Here is a 22,646-nt window from a genome sequence, read left to right on the forward strand (position 1 = left end):
ATATACTCTGCTTCTCACCTTCTCTGTCATCATTGCAAAGTTGAAGCTATTAATTTATGAACTTTAAAGTCATTATTTTAGATTCTCTGTAAACACCCACTGGAATTCTGATTGCATCTGAACTGAATTTATATTTCAACTTGGAAAGAATTTGTTAAGGATGAAGTGTCTTTTGACCCATGAGCAAAGTCTATATTTTGTACTTTTTTAAGTTTAAAAGTATTGCCTCACTAATGTTCTGTTGATTTCATCACGCAGGTCTTTTACATACTTTTTGTCAGGTATGAAGTGTGATCAAAACATATAATGATGACTGAAAAATAAAAGTAAAAGATACATTGCCAAGAGCCCCCCTCAAAAATCTCCCGCTTGCCTCTCACATTCTTTTGCCACTTTCAGAAGTAGTTGTGGAAGCCATCTTACAGGAGTGTCTTCAGTTGTGTTGTTTGGCTGCCTCGGTGTCCTGAGTCAATTCAACATGTTTACGTCTCATGTTCCTTTTGACTTTGGGAAGGAAGAGGAGGAGGAAGAGGAAGGGGGGAAAGAGGATGGGAGGGGAGAGGGAGGAAGGGAAGAAAAAGAAGGAAGAGAGAGAGAGAGAGAGAGAGGGAGAGAGGAAATAGCCCAGTGCCGGATCTGGTGACTAAGGTGATGAGAACACAGTGACATGTTTTCACGAGCTGCCTTGCTGTTGGATGGCATCAGCGGGGCTGTTCACCTCATTTTTGATCATACCTTATAAAGACGGGAAAGAGGACTTCAGTGCTGCTCTGGAAAGAGGTGAGGAATGGTGGGATGATGGAATAGAATATTTGATAGAATATTTGAAGTGAGGGGGAGTTTCTTGGGGGCAATTAAGGGTAATGTGTCTTTTACTATAAATTTTTAAAAAGGTAAATAATTATTGTATGTTTCAGTCACCCCCGTACAGTCTTAAATAGTCCACATTTTGAGACCATTCTGATTAAAGATTTATTTACCAAAGTCTGCTGCTGGTATATCTGACACCTCTGGGTTCGTTGATCTGCCGTTTGCATTTTGCTTACTCCTCCTTTTTGTTTCCCTCTCCTCTTTGCGGCCTTCTTCCGGCTTATTCTTTGTGACTCAGATCTCTCTCTTTTGTAGTATTCCGGGCTACACCTGTTACTTTAGTGGCTGCTGTGGCATCTTTTGGCATTCAGTGGCAGACTGTTCCTGCCAGTCCCTGCGATCTCCCTCCTCCTAGACGTATTAAATCTGAGTCTTTCTTATGGCTTTCGTGTGTCTACTTAGCTTAGCGAGTAATTCCCCGGCGTTTTGATCCTATGGGGTATGGTTTTAGTGATGGTTGTGATGCCCTAATTTGCAATTCTGACAGGTGTTTTGTTTCTGGGGAGCTTTCCATGGAATATGTTTCTTTCTAACCTGATGCTGTTTTACTAGTTTCTGCGTTTATGGCCATTTTTATTCGATTTGAGACACAGGAGAATTGGACTTGCTGGGTATTCGATCTTTTTATATCTGTGTAAATAAATTTGAGCTCTCTTGGGGGCTGTTATTTGGAATCAACTTGATCTTTTCAGGACTTAAACTGGAGATCTCTTAGGTGGGAACACAGCAGCACTGACTTCGGCCCGGATCTGCCCTCTCCTCGGGGACTCCTCACAGAGCCCCACGGGCTGTGATGTCTCCAGTCTGGAGAACAAAGCCGATCATGGGCCATGTGCCCTGGAGGTGCCCTTCCTTCTGTCTGACCTTGGGAAGCTGCTCGGGAAGCACACGCTCATCTCATGCAGTGGAGGGCTCCTGTCTTCTTCCAAGTGCTAAAGTCCCCCCTCTCGCAGCCCTGCCCTTTCTGCCCTGTGGACCTCCGTGACATGGTCTCGCAGGGCAGCTCAGAGTCCTCCTTGTGCTGCCCCTGGAGCAGTCCCGATGTAGTCAGCTGGACAACAGCAGGGCTCCTTTCGCTTCCTGACTTAGAGGTTATGCTCATGAGTGGAAGTCTTGTGAGAATTTGCTCTTCAGTACCCAGCCGTTGTATAGCTGGATGAACTTGTGTGACAGCACTTCTAGGGGCAACATTGATTTTGTTCAATAATCTGTTAAAATTAATTAATTCTTACAAACGGATATTCAGTTACTAGAAATTAATATTATTTGATTACTATAAGTTAATAGAATAATAGAAATTAGAAATAAGTGAATGTTGAATTTCAACAATCATCAAAAATTCAAGATGGTAACGGGAGAACATTAACACAGCATAGAAATCTTTTAAGCACAACTTTCTAGACTGTGTACCCAGGAAGCCAGTCCTGACTTAGGCATATATTTTTCTGAGGTTAGAAATAAGAGCAAACTAAATTCCTGCACAGTTTGACTGAGTAGATTGTGGAGTTTCTGTAAATTATAATATTACAAAATCATTAAAATTTATGTCAGAAGACATTTTAATTTCAACAGGTAGCATTTCTAATATGGCGCGCCGTAGGGTTCCAGGAAGTCCTGTGCCTCACTTATGAGAGTGAGAGATGAAGTTTAGGTGACTTTCCAGAGTCCTGTCTACTTGGATTCTAAAAATTTGTTAAATTTCATTCTTTCTAGTAAAGTCAAACTATCCATGTTCTAATGCAGAAGCATAATATTTTCAGGTCTATATTTTAGAAAATAACTAATTGGAAGTGGTTTTCTGATAATTACCATAAATAGCTGAAGATTTTTTGTCTAGAAGTGGAAAGAACTTGAACAGTAAGACGATATATTTTAACCTCTTTATGTCTCCCTCTACTGCACTGTCCATCAGCCCAGTTTTGTGTCAGTGTGGGGTCCCCCCACTTTAGGTCAGCTGGCTATGTGGATACATTCCTTGCCTGTTTGGCTTCACCTCTCCTGTTCCATAGGTAGCACTGAAAGTTTTCCATCCATGGAACTTTCAGAGTTTGTTATGGAAATTTGGAAATTTCATAGTTTATTCTGATTTTGTTTTTCCCTTTCTTCCAGTGTGCTCGATATGACAACGCCTTCATTGCAGAGATCCTGATCGACAGAGGGGTCAATGTCAACCACCAGGACGAAGATTTCTGGACCCCAATGCACATCGCCTGTGCGTGTGATAACCCCGATATTGTGCTGCTGCTGGTGTTGGTAAGTAGACAGCGCAGTCTCTCTACTATTGGAAGATCAGATGCGCTCATTGCTGAGACAAAATACCCGACACTCAAAGTTAAAGGGGAGGGTTTATTTAGCTCACAGTCTGTAGAGGTGCAGTCCATAGTTGGCCAGCTCCAAGGCAGGGATGGAAGACAGGCATTGCAGAGGAGAAACAGCACGGTGCTCACAGGCAGCAAAAGCAACAAGGGGTGGGGGGACAGTTCATGGTGGTGCAAGACCACAAAAGCGACAAGAGTTTAACAGCATCTTTCTGCTCCTCTCATCTTATTCAGACTACCAGGATTAGGGCGGTGCCAAACCACTCACTCACATGTAGTGGTGTAGTAATCACACGCTCTTAATCTAGCATCACACACCCTGAATTCACCCACCTGTGACCAAAGCATGAGGCTTTGGGGGAACATCTATACCCAAGCCGTTGCTGATGACCCATCCAGGGCTATACTTAACTAGTCATATTTCACAATGTATAATTCTTCATTTGAAAAAAACCTGTGTGCGTGGCATTATTAATGATCCCAGAACACGAGGGCATTAGGGACAAGGAGGCGGGTCCCCTACTTCCAACAACAGCCCGTGTAGATGCCATGGCAGGCTCCGTGGTACTCACTTTTCCAGGGATACAAGTCAGTGTTGACTAGAGTGGTTCAATGGTTTTATTTTTCAATTCACTGTCACTTGCTAAATTATTAACCAAATGACATACAATCATCAGCCATGTCTTGGCTTTTTATTCACTCTTCTTTTCTCAGTTACACGTAGTAAAAAAAAGTGCCTACAACATTTGTTTACATGAAAAGGCAAGCTACATATAAAACAGTGGAGGCTGCTGCTGGTTGTGGTTACAGCTTAGATATTGATACTGTTGTTCACATAACTTTATTTTTGAATTGAGATTTTTTTCCCTGCTTATTCATCTTTCAAAAGGGTTTTAAGAAACTATGCAAGATTTTTATACTTAATACAGAAATATAAGGACACGTTGGGGTTTTTCTGCCCTTTTTTTTTTTTTTTGGTATTGGGGATTGAACTCGGGTCCTTGTGCTTGCAAGGCCCTAGCCCCTTTCCGCCCTTTATTAATAACACTCATGTAGTTGCTTAATGATTTCCTATTGTTTCCCTGGCTTTTCACATATATTATTTCATGTAAATGCTCAAGATTTCATATGGCAGCAAAGTTTGCTCGGTAGTGAAGGAAAAATGGAAAAGAAGGGAATGAGCCATTGGTAGATGTTGTGAAATGAACAGATTCAGCTGCTGGAGCAGAGAGGGGACCTCCTCCATAGTGGTCGGTTGATATATCTATGGACAGTTCAGCCACAGGGTGACCTGGGTGACATTGCTGCTTTGTGTGAGAATGAAGTGAGAACTTTGATTTGTAACTGTTGTGGCTTTCCTGTGTCCTAATGTATTTTACTGTGAACCTTAGCTGTGAGATTCGTGAACATTCTAAAAGCCTATTGTCATTTGCTTTCTCTAATTCTTGATTACACTGAGCCCTTTGCCAAAGAAGCCTCTTGGTTTTCTTTTCTGTCCCGCACGCAGAATGGCCTTATTTCTTCTCAGCAGTCAATATTCACGCGGCCGGCCATGCTGGAAACCTGAAAACCCCTCCTGTTCCCCTGAGTTCAGGCAGGCCTGGGAGCACATTAGTTTCATGGTCAGCAAAGGTGGCCTTCAGCAATCCTAGGATGTCTCAGCTTCCTGTCTGTGATGAAGCAAGACAGGAGGATCTGGGTCCAGCCTCGTGGACTACAGCTCAGGACTACAGCGGCATCCCAGAATTGACTCCCCAAACCAAGACAGAGGAAAACAATGCGAGCCCAGTGCACGACAGAGGCATGATTGCTGGGTGCAGCCGTCACACCCGTACACATTGGACCTTCCCCCACCCAGCACACGTCTTCATAGCGCAGATTGCGCCAGCATCCAGACGGGCTCAGGGGAGCAGGCTACTGAGCCTGACCTGTGGTGTGTTTGGAACTAGAGCTAGGGTTACAGCGGGACCCAAACAGCTACCTGGCTGTCAGTGCACGTGTGACTTCATTGTGAGGATGACTGGTGTTGGGGAGTTATGTAGGTCTCCCTGGGACTGTGGTATCAACGAAGACAGCTGTCTGTGTGTTGAGGTGAAACAGCTTCTCCCAAGGAAAATCAATAAATACTGGCACTGATCCCATGCTCCAAAATCAGTGTTTGGAGGTGGGGTAACAGCGTGAAGAAGTCCCGAACCACTGTCCTCCCTGGAAATGCCTCTGTCATTGTCAGGGCCAATGCGGCATTCGGTTCTTCTGGTTTATCTGCCTTTCTTTGATTTTTACTACCCGTCCGTATGTGCTGTTGGGGTGGTCAGCACATTCGTTACCGCTTTTCCTCGTTGCTTCACTTCCTCACGAGCATGTAGTAGTTTAAATAAAAACATGTTTTCTCTTTGTCCTCGTGAGAGACAGTTTCTGTAACTCTTGTTCCCATGGCAACAACTCAGTCCCATCAAAAGCTCTTTAAACATCTCTGTGTGCACCAACTTGGGTGATAACATGGTTCGATAATTCTTCATCAGCTCACACTTGTGGTGTTTATCAGAGAGCATCGGGTAAAGCGTTTATGCTGTGTAGTGGTCCACCCCTAAAATCCCAGTATTGGTAGGCTGAGGCAGGAGGACCCTGAGTTCAGGACCAGCCTGGGCTACAGAACAAGACTCTATGTTTAAAAGAAAAACAAGTAGGCATGGGCTTAGTCATCAGCTCCCAGCAAGTTACAGAAGCAGCAGCTAGAGCACCCTGTAAGGGTGCTGTTTAAGGGGTGTCTTCAGATTGAGGGGAGCCGTCTGACTTGCTAAATTCACCAACCAGCAAGTGAACGGAAGGAGAGTGGGCCAGTGTCCGGGGTCAGCCCGGATTTGATGTTGCCGTCAGGAGTTCCTGTCTGTGGAAAGCCGTCTCGTGACGCGGTCAGCCTGTGACATCTTCCAGTGCTCCTCGTCCCACTGGGTCTCCACTTTCGCTGCAAGTGCTTCCGCACACGGATGGTGGCCTTGTCTGCCCCACCTCTCACTGCAAGACAGAGCTGAGAAGCAGAAATGGGTTGTTTCATGTGTGATCACAGCATTGCGTCCGCAACAGTCACGTTATCCAGGGCTCTGCGATGCTGTTTCTCACCCCATGGAAAAACCCAACCCACCGGCCAGGTATCTGCTGGCTGTTCCCCCTCCATGACTCTTACCTGCTGATTACCATCTTTATTCACTTAACTAATGACTATTGAGCAATCACTTACTGGGTATTTGCCAGGGCGTCCCCAGAGGGAGACTGGAGTCCATTCTTTCCTTCAGTCTTCATTCATTTACTGACCAGTTACTGTGTTCTGGATGCTGCTACCCTGTGAGCGGGAGGACACCTTCCATCCAGGGGAGGGCAGAGGAGAAGGAGCCTCAGCGCAGCATGGGGGAGTCTATTCATGGGTGGAGCGGCTCTGGGGAGGCTTTCTTCACACAGCGCCGTAGCCAGCCTTACTACCGTCCATGGAAGCAATCTGCTCTTAAGTAGATGGCGATGAAATATGTCGACATAAAAATTCTAATTGCCATGAGCTTATGTTCCTGCCAACAACCTCTGAGAAACGATTTCCTTTACTTGCGGAATCAACTGCCACTGTACATGGTTTAGGGCTGTTTGTCTAATGCCCCACATCCCAAAGCTTCCCGCTGGGTACAAGACTCTGCAGCGTTTATTCTCCAGAAGGATCTGCCCCTCTTCTGTCTCGGTTAAAGAGAGCCGGCAGTGGACATGAGAAGCAGGAATCCCTGCTGTGTGGAGCTTTCATTCTACTGACAAGGGAAGGAAGCAACACACAAATTTAGTTTGGGATTGGATTTGGGAGGAGAGAAAGAACAAGGGACAGAAATGAATTAAGCGTTTTGGGCCTGAGAACTAGGAGGCTGGGATTGTAACTCTGCTGAAATGGGAAAAGTTGGAATATTGTGAGGGCGAGGGACTGGGCTCAAAAATGAATTGTACTTGAGTCACATTTTAAATTCTGTAGGAAGTCATCTGTAAAAATAATGGAATTGATTTTTGAGATGATTATGGACTGCGAATTGTTGCTAAGCAGAGGCAGCGCTGTGTGTGTGTGTGTGTGTGTGTGCGTGTGTGTGTGGGTGTGTGAATCTGTATATCCCCGTTAGAGTATCGCTACTTTAACTGAATCACAAATGCTTTATGTCTGGGGTAGGCGTGGCTCCCATGAATATTACCAGTCCTTCCGCAAAAGGTTACAATGCCCTGGTGGAGGCTAAGAATTAACGTGTACACAGCCCTCACTGCACGCCAGTATTTCTCTGTGTGTTTTACAATTGGGGAGTCACTCGGTGCCCACGGGGCTCTGTTTGGGGGTTCCTGCTTCTTACCCATGGGGGCGCTGATTCCAGAGTCCGATCCTCCTGCTGAGGGCCTGGGGGGCGTGGCCGAGACCTCGGAACCCTAACCCACAGCCACCTGAGCTGAAAGTCCCACCGCGGGTTAGCGTGTCTCCCCGCGTAACGTCGTCCATTTCCCTGTCTGAAAGTTTTGTCAGCCCACGTTTGCAGTGCATGAAGACTACATCCATCGTGTACACAAACACGAACCTAACACATCTTAATCCTTTTTACTTGTCCTCTCGATTTTCTCCCTCTCCTTCCTCCATGTCTTTATCCCCTTTCCTCTTACAAAAGCTCTATCTCCCTGTTTCCTGTTCTCTAGCTTTTATTTTGCCCTTTGATTCATTTACACTTCAGGTTTCTCATATAAGAGAACTCATGCGATTCCCAAGCTTGTGTGTCTGAACTTACGGTTGCACCTGGAGACCATACATTTCTCAGTACAGCACTGCCTGCTAACTTGTTTGCATAGATTTGGGGAGCAATATTAAGAAATACTGGATAGGCCATCCATTCTCACTATTCAAAGTAGCCTGACCTGCAGTCATCGCGAACCCAGGCTTTGTGAACCAAGCCTAATTCCAGGGGAGATGGGGTAGATCTTTCTGAGGTTCCAGGCACAATATTTCATCAACTGTCAACCCACAGCCTTGAATCACACGAGGGCTCGATGACTTCTCATTCGTAGTTAAAATTCTGAAAAGGACTGGTAGTTTTTGCAAAGCAATAAACAGAAATGATTCTTATTACTCATGCCTTCCATATTTGGAGATGTACCCGCTTGTTCAAATGTACCTGTGAGCCCTGAGTCAATAACCACGGTTTCTGTTTAAGGACACCTTGTCCATATCGACTACTGATTTGGTAGTGAGCTTGCAGCTCACAGCACTGCCTCCCTGTCCGCAAAAGCTCCTCTGGGGCACCTAGGTTGCCTGAGAGCTACGCCCAACCCTGTCCTGCCACAGGCAGGACCTCAGGGCCTTTCTGAGAGCTCACACTGAGCAACATTATATCAAACAGACCATAAACGGTGCTGTTTTCCTAGAAAAGCAGACATGAGGGGCAAGCTCCTCCTGGTATTTGACCTCAGCCACACAAGCACAGGTTGGGACCACCATTTTTCATCACTCTGTAGGTCTGCGAATGACCACACATGCTCCGTGAGTATTGATTTGGGGCTATAAATCAATGATAGCAAGTAGGTGAATTTGCAAAAATGGAGTGAAAGAATAATGAGAATCATTTATATTTATTGCTTAGCAAAGTATTAATGCTTCTCCAAATTTTAACTATGGAATAGAAATTGTCCAACCCTAGTGTGTGTTAGGAATTTGGAGATCAAAAACCAGATTTCTTCAATACATTTTGAGAATTTTGTCAGAAATGTTTCATTGTTATCATTTTAATTTTTTTTTTTTTTTTTTTTTTTTTTTTTTTTTTTTTTTTTTTTTGTTCCGGGGATTGAACTCTGGTCCTTGCAAGGCAGGCCGCAGAACCACTGAGCTAAATCCTCAGCCCCTATCATTTTAATTTCTATGGTGTAGTTGATGAGGTGTCTTCAGTTTCCTAGCTATTTTACCAACCTAACAGTTCATTGCATCTCAAATCTACAGAAACACATTCCTTTTATTTGCTGTTATTTATCTTGAAGGGAAAATAGCTTAATAACCACACTATGGCTGTGTTTGGGAAGGTGCTTACCTCTGTTACTGACTAATCATTTTAGGGGTTTTCTCTTTTTTATTGAGAAATTCAGGGAGGACGTGGCTTCATACCTCATGTGTCCTGGAACCAGTAACAAATTGTATCTAAAGGATGTCTGTTACACATAATTTCTAAAAATTGACAGAGGAGAATTCAAGGATGTCACTTAATCAGATTTACTGTCAAAATGGTTGACAGGCCATTGCAAATTGTGGAATTATTACTGTTACCTACTAAGAAGAGATCACTTAAGATATTTTCTCTAAATCAGAGGCAGTAGGAGGAAATATTACCAAATAAATAGCTGTTTTCTAAATAAAGCTCAGTTATGGCTTTATGATGTTCCACTTCAGTAATAATGAGCTGTTTCCTGGGAATTGCAGCAAAGATTTCCCAAGCTTATTGGCCTTTTGTGTTTGACATTTGCTGATAGCGATTTCTTTGCTACAGGAGGGAGTGTGTATGGACTCTATCCAATGGGCAGCGTGGAATTAGATCCTTTTAAAGGATGCTGCAGGTGACAGTCGTGTCGTGGCTAGAAAAGCAAATGATATTTATAAGCATAGGGCTTACTTTTTAGGTGGCTTACACTGATAGAGCAAAATCAGATCATCCCCGAATGTTACTCTTTCATTGCCTGGACTCTTGCGGGGTTAAATGTTACTACCTGCAACTTCAGATCATTCAGTTACAGGTCACCAAGTGCATTCGGTTTGGTTTGTTAGCTTTAGGGGCGTAAGTTGCTCTGTTTCTGAAAGTCATACCCTACCCTGGGCAGTACAAGTGGATTTAAGATGGCTCAAGGTAAGTCTGATTCTCCAGCGTGAACAATGTTACAAGATACTGGTCATGTACCTGATTATTATCATCTTTATTTCTCTCTTCATTCTTCTCTCCTTTTTCTTTTTCCTTTTTTTTCTTTAGTTCTAGGGACTGAACCCAGGGGTGCTCTACTACTGAGCTCCTCCTTGAGCATTTTTTCCTTTTAAGACAAGGCTGGCCACAGACTCATAAGCCTCTCATCTTGGCCTCCCTGCAGCCGCGGGGACAGGCCAGTCTCACTGTGCCTGGCTGGATACCACCACCTTTCACATAAATTACAATGCACACAGTACTTCATCTCTTCTTCATCTCCTGCCTTTAACCTGCACAGAGAAAATTAAAAGTCTTCAGGCTTGAGTGCCTTCACTGACTTACCAGCTATTGATTGGTGTTTTCTTCCTGTTTATTTACTTTCTTCATTTCTTAAAGAGGTATTGACTCTCCTTTGAAAGCAAAATCCTTTACATTTTTCTCCATATTCTAATTGCCATACATAGTTTTCTTTATATAGCTCATAATTTCCATCATTTAAATGACATCTTAAGTTTTTTTGAAACAATCAAATATTTCCTTTGTCACCTCACTGCCCTTCTTATTTGCACTGTCAAGCCAACCTCCCTTGAGGACCTCCGGTTCTCTCTTCCTCCAGGCCACCTGTTTGCACCCACTGAAGTCCAGGCTAAGACAAGAGCCGCCATCTTTGTGATGAGGCTGGTGGACATGTTCCCACCACACTGATCATACTACTGGATTTGTCTTGTATAGTCTAAAATGAAGTTGACCGAGGAAGGAATTTGGATGAGCATCTGATGTATTCCTCAAGGTTGTGTTTTGACATACTTAGTAAAAATTCAAAGAAGAAAGCCACTGTCTCCTAGGCTCTGATCATGGTAATTGAAGAGAAAAGCCCTTTTATTTATAGCTTCTGTTTTGTAAATGTGCCACTGATTAAATCTACCAATTACTGAAACTCTCTGGTGAAAAATGAAGCTTCCTATGGTAAACTTTTTGCATAATATTTGCAGTGATTAAGAATATAACATTAGATCTCAGAAGTGAAACAGTGAAGTGCCACTAAAAAAAAAAACAAATGAAAGAATTCTGGTTTTGATCAGACATTCTTGAAATAATCCCTTCTGTCTTTACAAACAGATTAGTTGAGCTGATTGAAAATTAGTGAGTTCTACTGGACACATCAGAGAACTGAATTTTCTATTCTTATCTCTTGGAATAGCAAAGGAAGTACAGTGGGGCACCTGGGTAGACATGGAGAAGGCCATTGTGCTGGGACACATCCTTCTAAAAGACCCATACTGAAGCACATTTGTAGAAGGGATTTTTTTCCTCCCATGTTACACCAGGAGAGTACGAGTAAAACAGCAGTAGGTTTCAGGCAGATGGGCCACAAGACACACTCTGAAGAGAAGTACTTCCAGAAGGTCAAAACTCAGGAAGGGAGGCCAAACCTAGGACACCAGAATGACTGGAAAACTCTGGCTCCTACAGTAACAGCAAACCTCAGCCCATCTACTGACCACATCAAAACAAATCCTCATCCTCCAAGGCTTTCACTTGCATAATACTATTTAGCTTTCAACCAAAAGTTAAAAGTCATGTCAAGAGCCATGCCAACCAGTCTAAAGAGAAAAAGATAACAGTAGATATGTTATGGATGTTAGAATGATCAGACAGAAAGTTTTACACAGCCGTGGTTAATATACTAAGGGTTCTAATGGAAAAAAGGAGACACATGCAAGAACAGATGGGTAATTTAAACAGAAAGTTAAGTACTCTAGTAAAGAATCAAAAGGAAATTATGCAAAGCAAAAGTACAGAACAGAAATGTCTTTGATGGGCTCATCAATAGATTGGATATATTCAAGGAAGGAATTCTGAGCATCATCTGGTTAAGACTCGTGTTCTGAACAGGACTTTTCCAAAGTGAAATACAAAAAGCACAAAAATAGAACTTTAGAACAATTTCAGAATGTTTGGCATATGCATAAAGGAAAATGGAAATACCATGAGAAGAAAGCAACAACGGGACAACAGGACACATAAAAGTGTGTGATTAGTAATGGCCAAGAACATCCTAAACTTAGATTTCAAGCCCTAAAATCCAGGCAACTCAGAGGATACAAAGAAAGACAAATACAAAAGCAGGATTGTACTTATGACTATTGTATCCACACTTCAAAGAAGAAGAAAAGAAGAAAATCTTGGCACGTGCCATTGAGGGAAACAAAAGCAGAAATAAGAATTAGACTTCACTTCAGAAGCCTTGGAGATAGAAGGACTGCAGTGGGATAATTTGGGATCTGAATGGTTAGCTCTGCTGATGTGTGTACTTGGTGAAGAGAATTAACTTTTTCTCTGACAAATTTGAAGGCTCTTGTTGCCAGGATACATCCTTTAAGGAAATTTAAAATATGTTTTTTATATGATTCAGAATATATGATATATATGAAGAATAGGGAACACTGGAAATTAAATAACTCATTTCAAAATTATACATAGACTAAAAAAGAAATCTCAAGAGAAAATAAAATACATTTTGAACTACATAAAATAGAAATGACAACTTACTGCATTGTGGAAGATAAGCAAAACAGTGCTTAAAAGGAAATGAGCACTAAGTGCAAATATTAGAAAAGAAATTTATAAAAGAAATAAACTAAGCTTTCTGTTTAGGAAATTAAAGGAAAGAAAAGCAATTTTAAGCCTAAATCAGGTAGAAGAAAATTATAAATGTGAGAGCAAAAATCCATAAAATTTAATATAAGAATAATAAATTCAGTCTGTGACACAAAATCTACAGTAGAAGTTGCTTATTGTAAAACTATACTAATCAACACAATGTAATTTCCACAAAAAGGTGGAAGATGCTTTATAGATCAATGAATCAGAAAAAAACAAGTTCATAAAGAGACCAAAATAAAAATAATGAATTGATCATTTACAAATGAATGCCAGCAATACAGAAATGCAAGAGAGAGAAGGGACTGCCAGGAAAATGTGCAGAAGAGCTGACAGTCTTTATGGAAAAGGACGAACCCTGATAGAGACCTGAAAGCCTGCACAACTATAACCCAGCGACCATCTCGGATCTAAGTAAAATGCCAAGTTTCAAAGCATCTAAAAGAAATCACGTAAAAATCTAGTTAACCTTTCCTTTGGTGGCCAGGTTTTGCTAAATCATGATCCTTGAAAGAAAAAGCGCAAAGGTAGATTATGAGAACTAGAACAACTCATGAGTAGTCTTTTTTTAACTTCAGCACTTTACTAATGACAAAAATTGTACAGACTGCTTATACATACATTTTGGAACAGCTAGTCAAGCAATTAATATTTGTATCGACTCACACACTTGACCGTTGTTTATGGTGAGAATACTTGAAACCAATGTTACCAAGTTTTAAGTGTACAATACATCGTTATTGATGATGAGTGCCGTGATGTGCGAAAAATCCCTTGAACCTATTCCTCCAACTGAATATTTGTATTCTTTGAGCGGCATCTCCCTGTTGTCTGATAACTATCTTTTCCCTGAGATCGTCTAAGAAAGAGCTCCTAGCTAAACATCTAGAAAAGAACAATGAGAAAACAACCCAATTAAAAACGGACAGAAGTTCTAAACAGGCATCTTATCAGAGGTATGAATGACAAGCATTGGAAAGGGCACTCAGTGTGCTTTGTCAGTAGAAAACGGTAAATTGAAACAAAGGTTAATACCACCATATACCCACGAGAGTGGCTAAAATACAAACGGTAGAAAATAACAGGCTGAAAATAGCACTTGTAGGCAATGGGGGAGCACACTCTCTGCTGGAAGGGAGCTCGATGGTGCAGCCACTTTGGAAACACGTGGGAGTTTCCTAGAAAGCAGAGGTCCTCATGCTGTAGAGTCCAGCCCCGTGCTCTCAGACATCTGCCCAAACAAGCTGAAAGCTTGGGTCTGTTCCAAACACACACCCTGTGTTTGATCCCCAACACCTGCAAACAAAGCCAAAGCTGATGCACAAATATTAATAGCAGGTTTGGCTTCCTAATTGCCAAAAACTGGAGGTAAGCAGGATGTCCTTCAGTGATAAATATCGACACCCAAACTGGGGCTCATCCACATAATGGGTAGGATTAAGCAATACAAAGAAATAAACTACATGGGGAGAAGGCAGGGCAGACTGAAGTCTCAAAAGTCCCCTGTCCTTAGAACGTATCTGCATGTCCGCTCCACACACACACACACACACACTCACTGTATTAAATACGAAGAAGATTTGACTGGTGTCAGGGCGCTTTCCAGCGAGTGTAGAAACTGATGACAGAGGTGCTGTCTCTGGCTGTGACACCAGGGCAACACAGACTGAAAATCTGTGGACTGCGTGGATGAATGATTCCAGCTAGACAGAGTGCAAATCCTTCAGGAATACGCGAAGAAAATTCCCAGGTTTATATTACTTGTTACAAGCACATGCTCCAAACAAAGTCATTTAGAACTTGTCACATGATTACCGGTTTTCTTATCTTCATGTTTATGTTAATTATTAAGCACAAATGAAGCATTTTCACTCCTAACTATAATAAAATTCTCATGGCTATATCTAAAAAAAAAAAAAAAAAAAACAACAGCATTCAGCTAGCTTTTGTAATTAGTGCTTTATCTACTTTTGTGAAAGTAATTTAATTTCAGAGATTGAAATAATTTTTAAAGAGTGACTGGCTTTTATTTTCAATTCTCATTTCCTTTGGTACAGTTATCATGAGGGCTAGCATGCTGTTACTTTGCACTGAGCGACACAGTCTGTGGTTAGCGACACGTGCGCTACCTGTTATTCAGGATGATAGAGTAAGTTTTAACCAGATCATTCAGCAAATGTGTATTAAATGTTTGAGACACCCCTGAAGTTTCAATGCATATTGTGTACATATTGCATCCTTGTACTGCACATAATTTTGTGAACGTTAGACCACTAGTATATAGGGAGGTGCTTCGATTATGCCTGTGTGATATTTGTAACACAAAATTTCACACTGTATTTACAGTGCCTTAAAAGGAAATCTGACTTGTGAGCATGAATTGACTTCATCCTTTGATTCTCTAACCACTATTTTACAAATAAAAACTGTTGTTGAAGATGAGAGACCTACACTGGCAGGAACCTTTAGGGACCATGACTCAGTGTGACATGCTCTGTTCTTAGGCTTTTAAAGACGTCCAATGTTGATGATTAAGACTGTCCTTTTCTTATTTTATCATAAGAGACAAAAGACCTTTAAACACAGAAGCACAAACTTTATGAAGTTTCTATATTGCAGCTCAAAATTATTTGAGTAATGTGTATATTCATGAAAAATACCTAAATTGCAAACTTTCAAAGCTAGCTGGTGGGAATGAGAGCAAAGTAAGTTACCCTTTGTTAACGACACGGAGAAACACGGGTCTGTGTCACCTACACGCGGGCCAGGAAAACTTCACTTGGTTTACCTTGTCTGTGTACCTCTGCTTCCACTTCTGGTGAACTGTATTCTCCCGTCAAAGTCTCCTTTCCTTCCTCTTTCCCCTTCAGTACTGGGAATTTGTGCTACCGGGGATCGGACCCAAGGCCTTCACACTGAGCTGCATTCCTAGCCTTTCAATTAATTTCTTAAAATTTTGAGATTGGGCTCAAATTTATGACTTCCCTGCTGGCTCAGCTTTCAGAGTGCTGGGATTACAGCCTACCCTCTGCTTCCAAAAGTATTTTCCTTCACAAATAATATTTTAATCGACATCTTATTAAAGATAACTTTAAAATTTTATTCACGTACATCATAATACAAAATATTACATTTGATCTCCAAAGTTATAATGTATTTTCTTTTTATAATTACAAAAGCAGTTTGTATTTCTTTTGGAAGCATTTGAAAGTAGAGAAAATCCATAAGAAAATACGTCACCCATAATCCCGTCAGGCAAAATGCATGTTAAAATTTTAGCACATCTTCCTCGTTCTCTGTGTGTGTAAAACACACGCCTGAACTATGGATTCACATTATGCACGCGTTGTTTCTTTCATAGTTCACGTAGTTTCGGAGCATTTTTCCTGGTCCTCAAGTATCCCACCCCACATGGACTTGGTGATGTCCGGCGGCTTGTGTTTAGGTGCCACATCCTCGCTAAGTTTCTGTCTCCAGCTCTTCACACCCATACGTGATGAGTGCTTTTGGGTTAAGAGCGTTGTTTCCAATAAGGTATAACTGCCCGTTTCTCTTCCTCTGTGGAGAAATAAATCCAAAGGAGGAGAGCTCAGGGGAGTCCTCTGGGTGTTGGTACTAGAAGAGCCAAACTGAGACTCTTCCCCGCGTTGCCAGCTGGAGGTCAGTGAGAGGGTCACCCACAGTGCTCGGCTCCGAGACCCCTTCTGGATGGGAGGGGGCCGTTCCTCTGAAGCAGTGGGGGTGAAGCTATGCCACACGTGTTATTTGTTCTTCTGTTAAGACAAAAGAGGTTAATGTAAGAGCTGCTTTTCTACACTAGAACCTCAGGGTTCAGGTTTAATTGCAGTGTTGGCACTTGGTGAAAAATAAGTGAGTTTGAGCACTTGTGTCAAAAACGTTTGCAGCCACTGCCCTAACGCATTCTAGGAATGCAAAGACGGCAAGAATTGAGAAAAAGTCACGCTGAGGATGTTGGTGGAGATATCTGTGCTGTTGTGCCCTGTAGTCATTTAACCAGCATGTGGGCGGCTACTATAAAGTCTAAAACCCCTGAAAATATTTCCGTAAAGGAAAACAGCATTGTACAGCATTTCTCCTGTGCTTCACCTCCCTCTCAGGTTTTGTTTGCATTGTCACAGCTCAAGGGCTTTAAAATGATGCAAGTCTACCCAGATGCTTCTCAGGGCATACAAGACACATGGTCCAGGGGACTCTTAAGTGGAGGCATCTTCTGTGTAGCTGGCCCGGAAGACCTGACTTCCCCTATTGGGAACGTGAAGTGAGGAGTGAAGTCCACAGAGGTGGGTGAGCACCACTGCTGGGAGGTGTGTCCTCCAGCAATCTCTGGGTGAACCTGAGCGTGCTTACACAAGTCAAGGTGCCGCTGAGATCACCAAGCCATAGCATCTTCGAGATGCCTGTGATGAACGCAACTTGTTCCTAACCAGAACCCTGGTATGTGGCACCTGCCTGGAAAGAGAATGGTTATAGGAATTAGTTCATGGGATTTTAGAGGCCCGGAGTCCCAGGACGGAGTGGTGTCACTCAGTGTGAAACCAAGGTCTGAAGCACATTGGGGTGAGGGACAGAAGTGTAGGTCCTGGTCCAAATCTAAATCCTGAGAGCCAGGAGATGCATCCAAAGACAGGGAGGTGGACGTCCAAGGTCAAACTGAAGTAAATCTGCCCTTCCTCTCTTTTTTCCATTCTGATCCTCAGGGCATTGTATGGTGCTGGTAGGAAGGCATTGTTTCTGAGGTGTATAGATTAGGAAAAGGTACACACGGGGAGGGGGGGGCGGTTTGCCAGTTGTTTGGTTATTGCTTAGCCCAGGAAAGTAGAGACTTAGAAGTAGTCATCACTTTTACTGTACAGTACATGACATCTCCAGCTGACAGTGTGCTGTGTGTACTATTCTGTAACCCACTCTTTCTGTGGACGGCTTCATACAGCAGCCAGCAAGGCAAACTCAAATGTGTAAACAAGCTTTTGGTTTATATACAGTACTTTTAATTACAATAGCAGGGCATTAAAATAGGGTGCCACAACAATTGCTGTAGGGACGCTTTGTAAATTTCTGAAACTGATTGCTATAAATATATGAATAAATTTCACTTTTAATATTAACTTCAAGTTTCTAGGAACCTGTAGCTTGAAAAATGAATCCTCCAATTGGAAAACTTTGTACATTTTGGCATGGCCCATAAAATAGAGGGATTCTAATAGGATTAGTTATTACCAAGAAAATTCTGAGAGGAGTATTTGTAATGTATCAATTGCATAACTGCTCACTTCCTAGGCTATAACTCCCACGATTCATTCAACATGAAAGCAGTGCTCTGAAATACATTTATCTTCAAGTTATCGATGGAATGATCCACTCCCCTCTCAGGAAGGCATCCACAGTAGGTGTTTCTGACACATTATTGGTGGTTTATAGGTACAGGTACATCACAGATACCTGTCATCTGAGGTCTGAGTCACACTGAAGCTGTTTGCATGATCTGGATTTGAAGTGTGATCATGCTTAGTGCTTTATTTACACCGCTTGATTGTGGTCTCGGTAGCCTCTGGCCTCATAACTGCTCAGTGTGAGGGCAGTGTCACATCTGTGCCCCAAGTGTCTCTGTCGAAGTCCCAGCCCACAGCATCGTGGTGCTAGGAGCTAGAGGTGGGTAATTGGTTGGATGAGGAGGGCAGGGCCTTGTCAGTGGTCCCCTAGATAGAGGCTGCAGAGAGCAGGTGCTGTCTGCGATCCTCACAACCCTGACACTGACTCTGCAGGTGCCTCGCCCTCAGCCTCCTGAGCAGGGAGAACCTTTCTGTGGTTTATTAGTCCCGGCTGCAAGTTATTTTAGTATAACACCCCAAACAGACCCTAACACTTGGCTATGTTATTTTCATCCACGAGCCTGCTCATGGAACAGGGTTCAGGGGGCCCAGACTGGGAGGGCAAGGTACGGAATCACCACGCAGACTCCAGGGAGGTTTCTGGAACACTTCTGCTTTATTCAGCAAATGCACAGACTTATGTAGGGTAAGGCAGGGGTGGAGCCAGGGTGTTTGGCTCATCTTTTTGGCCACATGCTAATTTTTGGATTGTGTGTTTTAGGGGCTGAGGCGGATGGAGTCAGGACTTTATAGAGGTTTTTGAGAGGAACAGTTTATCTGTCTAAGGTCAGATCTCTACACCTGAGGGGGTACCTGTCATCTGAGGTCTGAGTCACACTGAAGCTGTTTGCATGATCTGGATTTGAAGTGTGATCATGCTTAGTGCTTTATTTACACCGCTTGATTGTGGTCTCGGTAGCCTCTGGCCTCATAACTGCTCAGTGTGAGGGCAGTGTCACATCTGTGCCCCAAGTGTCTCTGTCGAAGTCCCAGCCCACAGCATCGTGGTGCTAGGAGCTAGAGGTGGGTAATTGGTTGGATGAGGAGGGCAGGGCCTTGTCAGTGGTCCCCTAGATAGAGGCTGCAGAGAGCAGGTGCTGTCTGCGATCCTCACAACCCTGACACTGACTCTGCAGGTGCCTCGCCCTCAGCCTCCTGAGCAGGGAGAACCTTTCTGTGGTTTATTAGTCCCGGCTGCAAGTTATTTTAGTATAACACCCCAAACAGACCCTAACACTTGGCTATGTTATTTTCATCCACGAGCCTGCTCATGGAACAGGGTTCAGGGGGCCCAGACTGGGAGGGCAAGGTACGGAATCACCACGCAGACTCCAGGGAGGTTTCTGGAACACTTCTGCTTTATTCAGCAAATGCACAGACTTATGTAGGGTAAGGCAGGGGTGGAGCCAGGGTGTTTGGCTCATCTTTTTGGCCACATGCTAATTTTTGGATTGTGTGTTTTAGGGGCTGAGGCGGATGGAGTCAGGACTTTATAGAGGTTTTTGAGAGGAACAGTTTATCTGTCTAAGGTCAGATCTCTACACACCTGAGGGGGCGGATTACTCCAGCCCTAACAGGCCTCGGAGTTTTCTCACGAGGGATGGGTGCGGCGCTCCTGACTCAGCCAGAGCTTAAGCTGATCCTCATGGCTGCAGTTTCTCTCTGTTTTGTTTTGTTTTGTTTTTTGCTCAAGTTGTATTTTTCTGTTTGATTTCCTCTAAGTCAGTGACTGGTCCCAAATAAAAATCTGATCTGTGCTGTCTCCTGGAGCAGAGGCTGCTTTTCAGAGCGTTTTCGGTTTTCGGGACCCATGACTGCCATGCAGCCCTCCATAAGGGTTCAGATGCAGGACAACCCTCAGTTCTCACCCTGCTTGAGTATTCTAAGCGCTTCTTTGTGGAAAGGTAGAGACGGTAGGGCTTGCTGTGCAGGAGAGGATGGGGAGGCCTGGGCTCTGCTGCGTAGCTCCCTCAGCGCCAATCTGCCTGTGGGTGTGGGTGGCAGTGGCTTTTTATTCAATTCTGAGCCCATCCTGGGGGACTGAGCAGGATATTTGCTTATAGGCCAAACGCCATGCACTCAGTTTTAACCATGTTAAATATCAGAGTATCGCAAGCTGTACATTCATTGTTTGGCTCTGACAGTGCTGGAACTGGGTTAGCACACGCTTCTGATAATGTGCGGTCATGTGACATCTTTGTTCATCTGGGATTCTTGACACCCTTCTTCTTTTTCCAATATTGTAGATATTATGAGCCTGGATATTTTAATATTAATGGAAATACTGTGTAAGAGAATTTATGTGTTAGCCATTTCATCCTGCTCAGTGAAGGTATTATGAAACCCATGCTTTTTTACATAATTAATTTGGAAAGTGTGAGCCAGGATTTACCAAATGAAAATCAGTCTTTCACAGATTTCATAGACTGTATTCTCTTAATGATTGTAGTAGTTTTAAAAAAATAACATCTAAACCATCCAAAAATTTCTACTGTAAGAATTATACAACTGGAATAGCTATTTCCACAGCAGGATTTCATCTTAAATTGTGACTAGTATTAGTTGCTTCTATCTAGATGAAGCAAGAATTTCTGTGTCACAGGAGACATATTTTTCTGACATCTTTGCTAGTAGTCTGATGTTTTTGACGTCTTGTCCTAGTGGCTGGCATGCATGAATATGTACTGTTTGTTAAGTCTTTGACAAGTTGAAACATGACTCCAGAGAGATGGCACAATTCCTATTATCTAGAAAGCTATATAGCAAATGAGGGAGTGGAAATTATGTGAGAGAAGTGTGATAAATCAGACATTGATGACGTAAACCCATTTTGACTTCTGCATGCACCTGCAATATAATAGAAAGCAATTTGTGCACAGTTTGGGAGACAGAAGTGTTTTACTCCTTGCTGTACACCTCAAGACTCTCAGTAAAGACTTTGGGTTAACACCAAAGACTACTAGTTGGGAAAGGCCACTTGAATGAAGAACAGATCCGATAAGAGAGTTTTTCTTTTAGCCTTAGAAATTAAATGAAAAAGAAAAGTAGAACGATGTCAAGGACAACCAAGTGCCCATTAAGGGCTTCCTCTTAACCAAGAAGAAGCAGAATATGAGATAAATCTTGTAAGTTTAATTTATAGAAATCACAGAAGTGAGGGGGACATTGTCTGTCATCAGCATGACTAATGTTGGTGGCAGGAATAAGATACCTTTGTTCAGAAGCACACGACAGAAAGGCCAGATAGCTATGAGATTGTCCAGTAGCCGGCTTCTCATAAAGGGCGGTGGGAAATGGGTCCCAGCCGAACCACTGCTTCCCGCACCCCCACAAGCCCCACCATGCTGTTTGCCAGAGCCACCAGCTCGGTTCTCCACCTGCTCCCTCAGCTCTGCGCCCAGGGAAGGAGCCGCCCTGCCCCACTCTGAGGTACCTAGGCCCCAATCAAAGAGCTGGACGCCAGGAGGGTTTGGGGCATCTCCAGCCAGTACATGTCCTCCTGTGGCCTCCTCTGACTGAGCCTGAGGGGGGGACTGCCAGTGTGCCCCACCCAGGGTATTAGGACAGTTGGTGCCCATCCTGCCTGGCCCTGTGCCAGCAGGTGGTGACATCCAGTGCTTCCGTGAAATGCTGTTCCCTGCCTACAAAGCTGTGGCCCTAGAGAGGAGAAAGGACCCTTTCACGTGTGGGTTGTAGTCTCTATTGCCACCTATGCACAGATCTTAAGAGGTAGAAAACATTCCAGGTAGAATGTCTGAGATTTTCACACAGAGGGCAGGAAGGGTCATGAGGGAGGTCACCGACAGCAAAAAAGTGGCCACAGTAGCGGCACAAGTGCATTTTAAGGGAGCAGCACTTGCTATCCCTCTCAAGTGTGCTGACTTTGATCTTGCCTAGGTTTCTGAGGCCAGGAGGACGTGAGCCTGGGATTTCATTGTGGGAGGCCTGTTTCCAAAGCTCGCTCTGCACCCTCGCCTTCCTTGCACCTGTTGGTGTTCTTTTGTACATTCAACTCGACTCCCCTGGTAAACAGGAGCCATCTTACTGTCACCACTTTGCTTTATTCTTCTTATAAGACTCCAGCAATTTCATCTGAGAACAAAGCTGAGTAAAATGCGAAGGGGAAACAACATACAGGACAGCTGGGGAGCTCTAGATTCTGGAACTTGGCAGGGACTTCTCTCATGGTCTCTCTGGGGGTTACCTGACCTGTCCCAGGTGACTCAGCTTGGGGGTTAGGTCTGGGGGCGCCTCGCTTTCTCACCTCCCTAACATCTTCACTGGATCCCATCTCCATGGTCTTTCCTTGCAGAAGGCTTTTGTCTTTTCTATAGTGGCCAAACTCACTTGCTTTTGAGAAGTGCTGTGTCCTGAATTAATAGAAACTCCATCATATTATAAGTCACTCTTCCCTGAAACTCAGGGCTGTACTCGATGCACTACTTTCACAAATATCCAGTTATATT

The 22,646-nt window shown here is 43.3% G+C and overlaps 1 protein-coding gene across 1 annotated transcript in view; it reads left to right on the plus strand.

Annotated features, from left to right (window-relative positions):
* The window catches only part of Myo16 (myosin XVI), a 378,094-nt gene that overhangs the window by 65,101 nt on the left and 290,347 nt on the right, over positions 1–22,646 (plus strand). The window contains exon 4 of the mRNA XM_010619995.3: positions 2,980–3,123. Within this exon, the coding sequence (XP_010618297.1) occupies positions 2,980–3,123 (144 nt within the window). The remainder of the gene's footprint in view (positions 1–2,979; positions 3,124–22,646) is intronic.

Source organism: Fukomys damarensis, unplaced genomic scaffold, assembly GCF_012274545.1.
Source record: "Fukomys damarensis isolate Sample0158 unplaced genomic scaffold, DMR_v1.0_HiC HiC_scaffold_6, whole genome shotgun sequence".
In the NCBI taxonomy this organism is placed as follows: domain Eukaryota; kingdom Metazoa; phylum Chordata; class Mammalia; order Rodentia; family Bathyergidae; genus Fukomys; species Fukomys damarensis.